Source organism: Gossypium arboreum, chromosome 5 (genome assembly GCF_025698485.1).
Source record: "Gossypium arboreum isolate Shixiya-1 chromosome 5, ASM2569848v2, whole genome shotgun sequence".
Lineage (NCBI taxonomy): Eukaryota > Viridiplantae > Streptophyta > Magnoliopsida > Malvales > Malvaceae > Gossypium > Gossypium arboreum.
In genome coordinates, this window is record NC_069074.1 from 46875557 (window position 1) to 46891908 (window position 16352).

Consider the following 16352-nt stretch of genomic DNA (forward strand, 5'->3'; position numbering starts at 1 on the left):
TGGTTTGGATTGGTTGACCGTGCATGATGCGGTTGTGAATTGCAAGAGCAAGACTATTGATCTGAGGTGCGCAAATAACGAGAGAATCCGAGTTGAGTCTACTGGACTTAAAGGGTTGCCACCGTAATATCATCAATGTTGGCCCGAAATATGCAAGAAAGGGGTGCGAAGCATACCTTGCGTATGTACTTGATGACAAAGAGTTAAAAATGAAACCCGAATCTGTACCGGTGGTGTGTGAATACCCGGATGTTTTTCTCGAAGAATTATCGGGTTTACCACCTGTTCGGGAGGTAGAGTTTGGTATTGAGCTTGTACCTGGGACTATGCCGATTTCGATAGCTCCGTATCGTATGGCACCGACCGAGCTAAAAGAGTTGAAAGCTCAGTTGCAAGAATTGACGGATAAAGGTTTCGCTCGACCTAGTCTCTCACCTTGGGGTGCACCAGTATTGTTTGTGAAAAAGAAGGACGGAACCATGAGATTGTGCATCGACTATCGTCAGCTGAATAAAGTGACAATAAAGAATAAATATCCGTTACAGCGTATTGATGATTTGGTTGATCAACTAAAGGGGCCTCGGTGTTTTCAAAGATAGATTTGAGATCGGGTTATTATCGATTCTTGGTTCGAGATTCGGATGTACCCAAAACGCTTTCGAGCGAAGCACGGTCACTACGAGTTCTTAGTGATGCCGTTTGGGCTCACTAATGCCCTGCGGTATTTATGGATTTGATGAATCGAATCTTGAGACGATTTTGGACGGTTCGTAGTTGTGTTTATTGATGACATCTTGGTCTATTCAAGAGATGAGACCGAACATCTTGAGCACCGAGGTTAGTGTTGCAAATTTTATGGGATAAGCGGTTATATGCTAAGTTCATGAAGTGTGAGTTCGGTTAAGAGAGGTTAGCTTCTTGGGCCATGTGGTATCCGCATCGGGTATTCGAGTTGACCCGAACAAGGTTTCGGCCATACTTAACTGGAAGCCTCCGAGAAATATTACTAACGTTCGAAGCTTTTTGGGACTTGCCGATTACTACCGACGGTTTGTAAAAAGTTTCTCGATGATAGCCACACCCATGACGAAGCTACTTCAAAAGATGTTAAGTTCGAATGGACGGAAAAATGTCGAAAAGTTTTGATCAATCGAAAACTTATTTGATGAAGCTCAATTTTAGTGCATTTCGAATCGAGCAAAGAGTTTGTCATCTATAGTGACGCCTCCCTACTTGGGTTAGGTTGCGTATTGATGCAAAAGGTCGAGTTGTGGCCTATGCGTCGAGACAATTAAAGCCACATGAGAAAAATTATCCGACCCATGATCTCGAATTAGTCGCCATCGTATTCATACGAAAATATGGCGACATTACTTATTTGGTGAGAAGTGCCATGTATTTTCGGATCACAAAAGTCTCAAATATTTGATGACTCAAGGAGACTTGAATCTCGACAAAGCGTTGGCTTGAGTTGTTGAAAGATTATGAGCTTGTCATTGATCATCACCGGGAAAGGCTAATGTGGTTGCGGACGCCTTAAGCGGAAATCACTTTTTTGCTTTACTGACGATGAATGTACACTTGTCTGTTCTACCCGACAATGTGTTAGTAGTGAATTAAAGGCCAAGCCATTATTGATTCATCAAATTCGTAAAGCTCAGAAAGTCGACGATGAATTGGTTGCAAAACGGGCTGAATGTGTTCCGAATATGGAATACGAATTTCAAATTGATAATGACGATTGTTTGAGGTTCAGAAGTTGTTTGTGCATTCCAAGAAATTCAGAACTCATTTCGATGATTCTAAACGAGGCTCATTGTAGCCGAATATCAATTCACCCGGGGAGTACGAAAATGTACAACGATCTGAAACGCCAGTTTTGGTGGCGTGGTATGAAACGAGACATTTCCGACTTTGTTTTGAAGTGTTTAATATGTCAGCAAGTGAAGGCGGAACATCAAGTGCGTACGGGTTTACTTCAGCCGATCATGATACCTGAATGGAAATGGGATAGAATCACGATGGATTTTGAGTCTGGGTTGCCATTGTCGACAAGTAAGAAAGATGCGATTTGGGTTGTTGTTGATAGGCTGACTAAGTCGGCTCATTTTATCCCAGTACATACGGATTTTTCATTGGATAAACTAGCTGAATTGTATGTTTCTCAGATTGTGAGATTACACGGGGTACCGATTTCTATTGTGTCGGATAGAGATCCGAGATTCACCTCGCGATTTTGGAAGAAATTACAAGAAGCTTTGGGTACCAAGCTGCATTTTAGCACCGCTTTCCATCCACAAACCGATGGTCAATTCGAGCGGATAATTCAGATACTTGAGGATATGTTGAGATGTTGCATCCTCGAGTTCAGTGGTTCGTGGGAGCGGTATTTACCTTTGATTGAATTTGCTTACAACAATAGTTTTCAATCAAGTATTAAGATGGCACTTTACGAGGCCTTGTACGGGCGTAAATGCCGTACGCCATTGTTTTGGACCGAGCTCGGTGAAAGTAAAATTTTCGGGGTGGATTTGATTAAAGATACTGAACAGAAAGTAAGAATAATTCGTGAGAGTCTGAAGGCAGCATCAGATCTTCAGAAGTCGTACGCGGATTTAAAACGAAGAGATATTGAGTATCAGGTGGGAGACAAAGTGTTTCTTAAGGTGTCGCCTTGGAAAAAGATACTCAGATTTGGCCGTAAGGGCAAATTGAGTCCGAGATTCATTGGGCCATATGAGATCTCCGAACGAGTTGGCCCAGTTGCATATAGGTTGCTTTTACTCCCTGAACTCGAAAGGATCCACAACGTTTTTCATGTTTCGATGCTTCGACGTTACAGATCCGATCATTCACACGTAATAAACCCCTCCGAGGTCGAAATTCAAGCTGATATGAGTTATGAAGAAGAACCGATTCGTATCCTAGCTCGTGAAGTGAAAGAGTTGCGAAACAAAAGGGTTCTGTTAGTGAAAGTGTTATGGCTCAAACACGGAATGGAAGAAGCTACTTGGGAACCTGAGAACTCTATGAAAGAACGATACCCAAACCTAATTACCGGTAAGATTTTCGGGGACAAAAATTTCTTAAGTGGGGGAGAGTTGTGACAGCCCTAAATTGACCCTAGTCGGAAAGTGGTTTCGGGACCACTAAACTGAGTCATAAAAAATTAATTAACCGTCCTAGTTGATGCTCATTATATGTACTTATGCATGTGTGAAAATTTCATGTTTGAATTTTGTTAATTGTAAGTGAATTTTAGTAAATAGGACTTATGTGAGAAAATTTAGAAATGTGCTAGGCAAATGTAAAGTGGCCTATTAATGCATGCTATAGAAATGGTGGGTTTGTATGTCAAATTGCCCAATATTTGAGCTAGTGGCCGGCCATGCTATGAGTGGAAACATGTCACAAACATGTTATGTTAGTGATGTATGTTAGGAACAATAAAATAAGGAGTATGGGTAATAAAGAAATGGAAAAAGGAAAGAATGTGTGTGATTGTTTCTCCCCCTCCTCATTGTCGTGAATGTAAGAAAGAAAACAAAAAAAAAAGTGTCCATCTTTTTTCATTTCTCTTGGCCGAATGTTCTAAGGAAGAAAGAAAAACAAGTTGTGTTCTTTGGTTCTTCTTGGGCGAATTGAAAGGAAGAAGAAGGGAGTGAAGCAATCGGTCATCTTAGGTCACTATTAAGGTAAGGAAGTTTGTACTAGCTCTTGAAATTTTAGTTGATATTGAGTGAGATATCAAGTGATTTTTGTAAACCATGTTGAAATTTTGATTTTTTGGGGTGAGTATGGTTTTCGGCTATAAAAGATTAATAAGGGTGATGGTTGTGTTTCATGCTAAACTTAGATGAATAATGGTAGTTTGCTTACATCTTGATATCTATGAGTTCCTTTCTTGGTTCTACCATAGACCCACGAAGTATATGTTTATTTGGTGTTGTTGGAGGTTTATGATAGAAGCTAATGAGTGAGAGTTTGATAGATACTATGAGGTTAAATTTCATGAGATTGTAAGCTTGTAAGTTGGATGATGAATTTCATGCTTTGTGAAGGTAAATGGTGTAGAAGGAGCATTCGGCCATGAAAAAAAAAAATAAGTGAATTTAGTCTGTGAACCCCTCGTGTCCGACTCCGGCAACGGTCTCGGGTACGGGGTGTTACAATTCTCTAGTGTGCTACAAAAAAGCGTAAAATAAGGTGTGGGTCTTAAACTTATAAACTTGTTTGATAATGATAATTATCATGTTAGAGTTGATGATTTAGCTTGTTGATTGGATTGGATTAATAGCTGAATAATTAATTTTGTAAGTGGCCAAACCAGATACATTTTGAGCCCTAAAACATTGATGTGTTAGTCAAGTTACTAGTTTGACATGATTACGTGATTGATATTGTGATGCATGGTTTTGCTATTTGGTATGAGATTGGTTGTATGTATAGCATGATTTGCTGAAATATGAGTTTATGCATGATATAATTGCATGGAAAATTTGCTATGTTATATTGGATAGGCTGCTATACATGCACATTGGAAATTCGTAAAAGTATGTGAAATTGTGTAATGTTGAATGATATCATCTTAATGGTAATTTGAAAGTTGGAATATTCATTTCATTCACTAAAAGTATTCGATTATTGGGGGCATGTTGAACATGTCAATTAAATGTGAAAAGTATTAAATCATGGCTATGTATGAGATTGTATGACATATTGCATGTGCATTGGGATGGGATGAGATATTTTGAGGTTGACGGAGTAGTTCCGTGGAGTACTGGCGGCATATTAAGTCCACATTTATTCGTAGTCAATGCACTACATTTGGAGTACTGAGGGGATTGGCGATTATATCGCATTATTTGTTATTCGACAGTTTTACTGCATTATTGTCATTCGGTGGTTTTAGCACATCGAGCTATGCTCGCATCCATTGAAGTTTGGCAGATGTGTTCTGGGAAACTCATGGTGTGTAGCGGATGGTACGGGTATGATCTTTTTTCATTGCATCATGCTCACGACCGACTCGAATGTTATTGATTTATGCTACGTATTGTATTGTGTTGTATTGAATGGTATCGAAATTAATGATTGTTACTTGAATGAATGATGGCTAATGCTCATATACCATTTGACATCGATTTGATAATGGCTATGTAATGATATGAAATTCCAATGATGGTTATGTGTTTTTCTATTAATGCTAATATGTTTTATTGTATTCTATATTTATGTCCATTTAAATAAATGTTCGACTCACACTAAGCTTTCATAAGCTCGCCCCCCATAGTGTTTAACTTTTTAGGTAAACCTCAAAATAAGGACCAAACTTGACATAGGAGAATCACCTTAGACCTCAAACTATTTTTAATAAGCATTAATTAGTTTCTATTGGTTTTGGTTTGTAATTTTTAATTATTTATGGTCTATGGCTTGATAACTCTTCATTTGGGGAGTTTTGCATGCATGGATTTCTCAAGCATAAAACCAAAAAACGCATGATATCTAGCTTAAGTAAAATTTGACATTGATCCCTAATTTTCAATGCATTGTAAAGAAACCATTTTTGAAAAAAAATAATAAACCGCTAAGGTGACTAGATTTCCAAAATGACATGAATATGGTTTTTTCCGTTGCGTTAGTTAACATCAAGTTTTAACAAAGTAAAGCGATGAACAAACGATTTTTCTAAAACAAAGCTGTCAATAATAAAATGAATCTTAAGTATAGATAACTTAATAAATGGATTTTTTTTTACTAACTCAAAATCACAACTATAATTTTTCTCTAAAATAAACTTAATTAAGATGTTAAAAAATAATGTAAGTTAGCTATGTCCTTCAAAGCAATCAACAACAAAATTACCCAGAATACAAATGTAATATCCTGATTTTGGGCCTAGTCGGAATAGTGGTTTCGTGACCACAAAATCTGAGATAGAAATAATTATTTTATGATTATTTTAAGGTCTATGATATGATTGCATGATTGTGTGAAAATTTCGTGAAGAAATTTTATGCATAAAGTGCCTAATTTGAAATTTGGGACTAAATTGAATAAATTGCAAAACTTGTGTTCTAGAAGTATTTTGCATAAAATTGAATTAGATTATTAATTAGAGGTCCTTAAAGAGTAATTTTACCAATTTCTAAGTCTATGGACAAAATTGGACATGGATGGAATTTTGGAAAGTTTAGTAGTAAGGGCATTTTGGTCATTTAGGGTAAAATGAATTAAAATACAAAATTAAAAGCCAATTTTGCTCATCTTCAACCCCATGGCCGAATATAGCAAGGAGAAACCATGGCTAGGGTTTTCAAGCTTCCAAGCTCGATTGTAAGTCCGTTCTAGCCTCGTTTTTAATGATTTTTACGTTTTGGAGTCCCAGAGCTCGATTTAGCTTATGCTAGCAATAATTTAACCTAGGGTTTATATTTGGAAAAATACCCATAGGTGAAATTTGTGTATTTTGGTGTTTTATGATAGAATATGAGGTTTTAAATTATGTTAGACAACTTGTGCTACTCGGTTTTAAGTGAAAACGAGCAAAAGGGCTTAATCGGTAAAAATACCTAATAGTCATAAGTACATGTTAGAGTGAGAATTTGATGTTGCCATAGAAGGAAAAATGATCAGCATGTCATAAAACATAAGAAAATAGGCTGAATTTTAATTTACGAGCTTTGGGGCAAAAGTGTAAATATGCAAAAGTTTAGGGGCAAAATTGTAATTTTTCCAAAATATGATTTTGGGTCAATTTGAATAATGTGAGTCCTAATTAGGCTATATTTTAAATGATAGAGCAAGGAAAACTGAAATTGGGCTAAAATGGGGAAAATACCAAGTGGTGGACGAAATGGTAAAAATAGCCATTTTAGCATACGAGGTAAGTTCATATGTAAATGTTGGTAACATAGTTATTATTTTAAATGTTTTAATGTTTTTAAATGATATGATAATTATTATGAAATATTATACTTGTGATAATTGTTTGATAATATGTCAAATTATGTGATATACTTGGAAAATGTGAAATACTACCGAGTATCGGTATCGGCATTCCGTAGAAGATGGTTGAGACACATGATTGGGAAAAGGTCCGTTGAACCTCAGGAATGGATTAGGATACAAGTGACATGTCACTGGGATATTTGGGCATCCGAACTCGTTGAGTTGAGTCCGAGTTCACTTATGGATGCGAGCGTCCGAACTCGTTGAGTTGAGTCCGAGTTCGTGAGATGTAACTAGGCATCCGAACTCGTTGAGTTGAGTCCGAGTTCACTTATGGATGCGAACGCCCGAGCTCGTTGAGTTGAGTCCGAGTTCACTTATGGGCGGGTTACATGGTAGCTTGGCTACATATGTGGCACTTATGTGCAAACTTTCCATGTATCCGAATTATATTCGATGTGTTCAACGGGTAAAGTTCTACTCAAATGGAGGAATACTCAAGATGAAAGGGACGTATTGGTAAGTGTTGTGAAATGGATACTTTGAACAGGTATGTACTTAACCCTCGGGTTGAAAACTCGATATAACAACAATATGGTAAGATGATAAATGAAAAGGTGATATGAATGTCTTGGTGATGATTATGCAAATGATGTTTTATGTTTGCTTATATGGTTATGTTACTTGCTATTTGCATGTGAGCTTACTAAGCATTTATGCTTACTCCTCCTTTTCATTCCTTGTAGTGTTGACAAGCCAGCTCGGAAATCGGAAGCGGTCGGAGGCACGCCACACTATCCGTATACCATCTTGGCATAATGGCTTGTATATTTTGAGTATGGCATGTATAGCATTATAATCATTTTGTATATATGGTCTTATGATATGGTTATTGAGTGGTACGGAAATAGAAATGCTTGGTAATGATTAGCCATTGGAATGGCTAATCATGATCATATTTGGTATTATGTATGTCAAATTGCTAGCTAATCCATGGAAACCATGAAATAGGTAAAATTTACCATAAAATAGATTCAGACAACAGCAGTGACGTGAGTTTGAAAAATCACTAAAAATAGTAAAAATGGAATTAAATAATGAATAAGTTATGGAATCGAAGCTTGATGAGTCTATTTTCATATGGAATAAGCGAAACAGGTATATGAGCTATATTTTATGAGATGTTTAAATTTTTGTGAAACAGGGCCAGAGCGATTTCTGGATCCCCTGTTCTGAATTTAGAAATTCACCATAAATTTTAAAAAGATAATTAGAAGTCACGCTTTATATGTACAGATTCCTTATTGAGTCTAGTTTTATTAGAGATAAACGGCATAATCATTGAAGCTCTGTACAGGGAGATATCTGATTCGTAATACACAGAGGTCAGAGTAGTTGAACCCTGAAACAAGGGAGACTTTAACTAATAAACTGTACTAATTGGCCCAACCAAAAATTCTAGAAAAAAATTAGTAGATATATATATGAGTCTAGTTTCAGGAAAAATTTACGTAATTGGATTTCGAGTTTCGTAACTCGAGATATGATTTTTAAAGCGACTGTGATGCAGTTAGCCAACTTGTCTGGAAATTTTAAAATGAATTGTATGAGCTGTTTAATTAATGAATTAAGTCCGTTAACACCTCGTGTTCGACTCCGGCAACAGTCTCGGGTACGGGGTGTTACAACAAACATTCCTTGAGGTTATAAGTATATATTTATACGTTTATAGTTGATTTTATAAAAAAAATTTGAAACATTTATTAATGTGATCATATTCATGTTAATTTGAGAAAGAATAATTGTCGATATTATATCCTAATTTTAACATATTTAGAGAAAAATTGATTGTTTAATTAGTTGCAATTTGTATTACATTTGAATTTTCATAGTTTGCTATTAAACATTTTAATATTAAGTTTATTATTTAATAAGTGAATCGTATATATCATAAATATGATTAATTTAAGAAATAATTAATTTGAAGGCAAAATTAAACTTTTACTAACATCCCCAATACCTCGTTGGGAAGAATAATTTTGTAATTAAATTAAAGTCATAAATTTGACTAATTTAGAAAGAGTTGGGGATAATCATGTCAAATTTGGGCATTACCAAAGTTTGATTCCCATTTCCTTAAAAACCAAATTTCCTATCACTAATTAATATAATTAGCAAGTCAAAGTATAATATTAATTTTAATTCATCACTATCAAACTCTTATTTACTTGTCTTAATTGAAATGCTAATCAATCAACCTTTCACACCTCCAAAACCACATTTCTCTATTCTTATCATATGCCTTTTTCTTTTTCCATCCTCCAATTTTATAAGAACTCTTAAATTTATATAATTTATCAAATTATTTCAAAATGAATCAAAAGTCAATTAATTAATTTTAAAATATAAAATTATAAAATTATTTTTAATGTGAATGCCACATCAACAATTAATTAACTTTTAAAATATAAAAATTTTAAAAATATAAAATGTATTTTTTTATTTTTAAAAAATTAATTAATTACTAATGTGGCATACATGTTGAAGCCACTTAAGCAAAGTCAATAGAAATTAACGTTTCCATCCATTTTGGAGTGATTTGACAAACAATGTAAGTTCAAGGGCTAAATAGGTGAAAAATTAAATAAAGGGCTAAAATAATTTTTTTTAAATTAGGAGGGCCAAAGTAAATATAGGGCATAATAATTTATTTGACTCTCCAACTTTGCAAAAAAAAATCATTTTAGCCATCCATTTTTTTTTGCCTCTTTTAGCCCTTGAACTTGTATTGTTAGTCAAGTCAATCCAAATTTGATGGAAAAGTTAACGTCTATTAACTTTGCTGACCACGTGGATTGCCAGATGGACGTCACATTAACTATTAAAAATATTTTAATAATTTTTTATTTTTGAAATTTTAAAACATTAATTAATTGTTGACATAGCATCCACGCGACAATCCACGTGTATGCCATGTTTTTCTATTTAATTTGGGTGATTTGAAAAATAACACAAATTTAATGACTAAAAAAATAAAAAAAATTAAATGAAAAGTTAAAATAATTATTTTTTTGTAAAGTTAGAGGATCAAATAAATCCTGATGCCAATTAAAAAAGATCAAATTAAAGTATAAAATTTTATCTGCGGCTTACACGTAGGATAGAGATTAATAATTGAATATATTTGATGAGTTCTTAGAAAGTTGTATATATATATATATTCATATTTTGATGTACTATAAATAGAGATGGCAACAGAGTAGTGGCGATGGCGAATGTTGTCAAATTCGCCGTCACTTACTTTGCTTCACCACGTGTCTTGTCCCGCTATGGATATATACTATTGAAAATTTCTACTACCTTCATAGATGTTAAATAGTCCATTTTTTACACACCCCATCTTATTTCAATTAAAATTTTGTTAGTTCTAATATTTTCAATTTTTCAAGGACAAATAAATATTTAATTATAAAATATGAGACTTTTTTATAACATATTATTATATTTTATTCATTTAATAATTATATATACAAAATAAGATAATAATTTTGGCAGAATAAGGTTACAATTACCATAATCATTTATATCTAAATAAAATAAAATAAAATAAAATAAAAACATCTTATGTTATCCAATATACAAATTTTGAAAAATGGCTCAAAATCTGTGGTACAATTTGGATTTTACCAGCCCTAATTATAATTACTTGAAAGTAAAGGTACCATAAATACATAATATATATCTTTAAATTATTATTTATTTCCTTTTCACTTTACATTAATGTTCAAACTTTGGCGTTACAGTTTCCTCGGAACTTTTCAATCAAATAAAATAGCATTAAATTCCTCACTAATCCCTTGCAATTCTTTTTTTTTTTGGGTCAAATAAACTTAATTTTTAAATTAAATCATATTAATTGAATAATCAGCGAAATTAAAATCAAGAAAATGACATTTGTTTTTTATTTTTTAATTTTTGTGTAAAACAGACTAAAAGATATTAAAAGTTTATAAGGTAATATCTAGGAATATAATGCCCTTACGATATCTTCTTTTAAAATTTCTTTAATATCTAAAGACGAGACCTCAAAAATAACATAGCTCTTCCTTGTTCGCAAAAATCATTTTAACTAATGTATTGTTGTGTCTAGGAATATAGAGGACAAATCACTTTTATTCATGCTATACAAACAAGAGATGATATGAGTAAATTTAATAATAATAAAAATTCTTAAAATTTAAAATAAATCATATTTATATCTTAACCGGAAGTAAGGTCAGCAATTAGCATTAAAGAAGATAAAAAGAATGAAAAATGTCAAAATGTGATAATTATTGAATCCAATATTATATAAATAATCATACTCAACTTACATCCATCTTTTATAATATTTTATTTCTTTTATATAAATCTAAGAATAAAAATAAAATCAAATTTGGACTGCCCTGCCCCATTCCTAGATCAGACCCAATTATTTCATCACCTGACCTTTCAACCCACAGACAGACTCACCACTGATTAACAGAAAACCTGCCGGTTATTCTCCTACAACCCTCCTAGATTTTCCATCCTCTTGACACGTGTCTCACATCACATGGGTCAAAGCCTTTGACCTCACCACCACAGTCAATAGGGCTATTTCTTTACCACTTCCTCTCTCATTTGCTTTCTTTATATTAAAAATTATTTTCTTCATGTATATTTATTTCGTAACACTAAATTTTGATAATATTCATAGATGAAATTATTTAAAAATAAAATAGAAATTAATATAATTTTTATAATTAAATCTAAATAATTTAAATTATTAAATATTAAATATTAAATCTAGTCATAAATGATCATCAATTCTTATTTTAATTCTTATTGTTTCCTTATTGGAAAACCATTTTTTCCCATTTATTATATGTATTTATTATGACTTTGACCTTTATATCTATCACACACCTAATCTTCCTTCTCCTTCATTTCATTTCCTTTCATATTCTTCTCTTCTATATATAAATACATATCCTTATTTATTTATTTTTTTTAAAAAACTTTACCTTTTACCTTTCTTCTTCAGCAAATTTCATGGCGTTTTCTTCTTCTAACTTGGACTTAACTATATCAGTTTCTTCTTCCGGTACGCAAAAAAAAAAAAAAAAAAAAACCCTCAATCCCCTCGAAAATCCCATGTTTTTTCCCCCAATGAAATAGTCTGTTTTTTGTTTTCTATTTGATCTGATGTTGTTCATGCTTGATGAAGAATTGATTTTGCTTCAAATTTTCGTGTTTTCTTTTTACAGCGAGAGATTTGGATATGAACCGATTACCATCGCCAGGATCCGATGATGAATGGATCGCCTCCACCATGGAAGTCGTCGTCGACGAAGAAAACACCACCAATGACGGCGTCGTTCCTCGCAAAAAGCTTCGTCTTTCGAAAGAACAGTCTCGTTTGCTCGAAGAAAGTTTCAGGCAGAACCATACCCTAAACCCTGTATGTGCAATAAAATCATCAAAACACCAAAAAAAAAAAAAACTACATAAATAAATTCAGTTTATTTTGATATTCCTTTGTTTTTTTTCAGAGGCAGAAAGAAGCATTGGCTTCAGAACTCAAGCTTCGGCCCCGACAAGTTGAAGTTTGGTTCCAGAATCGTCGAGCCAGGTACTGTTCACATATGTATATATTGATTGAAATTATAAAATATCTGGGTTTTTATTATTTTGGTTTAGTGGGTGGGATTAAAAGTAGATTAGGGTAAATATCATCAAAACGTTGACAAGAATATCATAAAGTATATAATCTGAATCAGATTCTACACATATTCTTTTTTTTTTTCGTACACTAATAATTTAAAGATAGAAAGTGAAACTATATGTTTTCCATTTTCTTTTAAAATAAAAACCAAACAAATTATTTTCGAAGTTTTAGTTATTATGGATATGATATTTTATGATTACGGGTTGTTTTCTTTGTCTTTTCCTCGACAAACTATTGTCTTTGGAAGTTGATATATCACTTTCGTTCTTATAATCATGAACTCAAATACCAGTTGTAATGCAATATTTATTTTGTGAGTTATAACATTTATTGTATCTGTAATTACATAAAAACATAGGTTATAAATTTGATTCTAGAGAGAAAGTTAGAACTATTGGTAATTTGCCAATTTGGTGCTATCAAAGGAAGTTGATGTTATATACAGATGAAAGGGTTATAATTTGTATTTTGTATTTTAAAATATTTAAAAGAGAAAAGAAACTTAAAATAATAAATAATTCTTTAACTAAAAGGACAAAAAAACCGACAAGTAAATGAACATAATTATGAAAAATGAATGATTTGGCTCGATTTCATGCATGAGATGATACAACTTTTTAGGATCAAAACAATGATGGTCGTGGTTTGTCTTAAAACATCAAATATATAACAATCATAACGCCAATTGAGAGTATTGCATGTCTCTTTTATAATAACATATTGATATATAATTTGTCACCTTTTTACCTTGTATAATAAAATGTTATGAGGATTAATAAAGTGCTGCATTGATCCATCATTCTTTGGACATAGCCATGCATTGATGAATGATTACATACGTGTATTATATTATATTGAATGAAATTAAATGCTGTTTTCTTTTGATTTATTGCTACATCATATTGTAGTATTCTCTTTAATAAGTCAATAAATGCGTTTTATTTATAAATTATGAATAAAATCCAAGTTTGAATTCCTTTGCTCTCCTTTGGAAATTATAAAGATAATTACGAAATGTTTTTACTTATTTAAGAGCTTTATATTGCCCATACTTCCCTCTCTCTTTCTTTTTTAAAATTCGTAATTAACCTACTCATGTTTTTTCAAGCGCATTTAATACATATATATTTCTTTAAATTAAGAAAATAAGTCAAGAAATTTAATGTACCCATTCAAAACCTAAATTATATCTGTTTCAAAGATAGGTTGGCTACCTTTGTGTGTATATATATAATCACGTAAGCATGACATGAAAAATTTAAAATAACCCAAAAATGTTACTAATATAGATTGTATATATGCATATATTCTTTTTACAAACAATATTGTAATATAGATGAAAAGTCTTCGATGTTAAGATACGAGGTCTACTTGTTGGATGTCATGGATCAAAACATAATTTTGGATTCTTTTTTTCTGTTGGAAATTTAATTTATGTAATATTTAATTGTAAAAGCTATATACCTGATCCACATTTGTTATTTTTGTTACACTTTAATTGATTAATTTGTAATATTAATATGTGTGTGTGTGTAGGAGCAAGTTGAAGCAGACGGAGATGGAGTTCCAGTATCTGAAGAGATGGTTCGAATTTTTGACTAAACAGAACCAAGAGCTTCAAAGTGAAGTGGAGGAGCTTAGGGCCTTGCAAGTAGGCCCGCCCACCGTCATATCTCCTCACAGCCGTGAACCGCTCCCTGCCTCCACCCTTACAACCTGCCCTCGCTGTGAGCGTGTCACTACAATTTCTTCCCGTGGCGCTGGCCTCATTAATACGACAACCTCCACTAACAACACCTCAACCACCTCGGCCCTCCAATCAAGGCCGTCTTCGGCGGCTGGTTAAGTAGTACAACTGACTTAACATAAAAGAAACTTATTTAGGTTATTAAAAAAAACAATGTCCATATTAGTTTACAAATTTAGATAAGGATTTTATTTGGTTTTTTTGCTTTCTTGGAACTCAGTTTTTTTTTCCCTTAAAGCAATCGGAATCAATGGAATTGAAGTTCTTGCATTTTCTGGTAATGAAATGAAACATCATCTGGTGTTAAAATGTTTTAATCAAAACTGGGATTGCTAGCTCTTGCAAATGCAGTGAGTTTCCTGTTATCTGTGCTTCGTTGCGATAGTGATCGGATTTTGGGTCCATCTAAGCACCAGCTCGAAAGCATTCGGACCCAAACTCGGACGCCTACTGTGCCACAACTAACGTCATGGAAATGATCCAGCATTCTTTCTTGGCTGCAAACGTTGTGTTCAACACACCATTGATTTATTAGACTCCTGATAACTTAATTAGGGATTTAGAGTTAAAATTTGCAGCTTCGGCTGAGTTCTCGGACTTATTACATTTCCACAACTATCCAACTCAGTATGTAAAATATCTCTCAAGAAGATAGTATATGAGAAACTATGTTACTCAAATTTGGTTTATTACTATCATATACGAGTACATGTTAACATAATTATGATGACTTTATTATTATTATTATTATTTATGTTCATATTCGTAAACTCATGTACTAGATATAAATACTTTAAAGTAAAATGAAAGGTTGAAACAAAGTAGAGGGAATGAATTTGGAGGGGAACTATGACCAAATAAAATGGACCTACATCCATATAATTAGTACAAATCAGTAGCTTATTTCACTAACATAAATAGTGTCACATGATTGATGATAAATTCATCTTCCTTCAAAAAAATATATGCAGCACTTGGGAAACCCCAAAAATATATGCATAATAATTTATTTATTCTCCTAAGTTTACAAAATATATATATATATATTTTAGTTTTTTATTTAATTTTTCTGTCTTTTTAACCTTTAAATTAGTACTTTTTGTCAAAACATCCCGAAATGAATGAAAAATTAATGTTTGTTAACTTTACTAATATGACAATATATGCACATGTCACATCAACAATCAATTTTTAAATTCTAAAAATTATATAATATTATTATAATTTTTACGATTAAATACATTTTATAAATATTTATAAATATTATGTTTTTGAATTTTTAAAAAAATTAATTGTTGATGTTGCATACACGTGGATGCCATGTCAGCAAAATAATATATAAACTTTTCCATCCATATTGAAATGATTTGACAAACAACTCAAGTTTAACGATTAAAAAAACAAAAAATTAAATGAAAAGCTAAAATAACTTATTTTTTTTATAAAGTTAGAACCCCACCATATAAATCATTAAAATCTGTTATAAATGCTGAGCATTAACTTCTTTTTAGGTATGACTTCTCTCACACATACTTTTACTTTGTTATTATCTTCAATCTTGTTTTTTTTTCTACAAAAATATTGACTCAAGCATCAAAAATTGTCTTGGAACACAAACTTCGATACCTCGTAGCTCACTGATGTCTTGCAAATTTACTGAAGAATCCAACTCAATAGTTATAAAACTCAGCTCATTCCATTTTCCAAACCCAACAAAAATGACATCAAATATAATATATATACATATGTCTGTGTGTATATATATAAGGGTCGAGTGGGTACATAAGAATGGAGTAGGTTGAGGTCTTCGGATTTTGATGGCCTAGGTTCAAGTTTCATCCCGTGTAAACTATAAGTGGATTCTCCTTAAATTTATTTTGATTTAAATCTCATCATATGCGA

At 32.6% G+C, this 16352-nt stretch overlaps 1 protein-coding gene across 1 annotated transcript; it reads left to right on the top strand.

Annotated features, from left to right (window-relative positions):
• Positions 1-11927: 11927 nt before the first annotated feature.
• LOC108452677 (homeobox-leucine zipper protein HOX3-like) lies at positions 11928-14720 on the top strand. Its single transcript, XM_017750478.2, has 4 exons — positions 11928-12079; positions 12243-12436; positions 12528-12607; positions 14240-14720. Exons 1-4 carry the CDS (start codon positions 12028-12030, stop codon positions 14547-14549), a joined length of 636 nt encoding a protein of 211 aa, XP_017605967.1. The 5' UTR covers positions 11928-12027; the 3' UTR covers positions 14550-14720.
• Positions 14721-16352: the final 1632 nt, after the last annotated feature.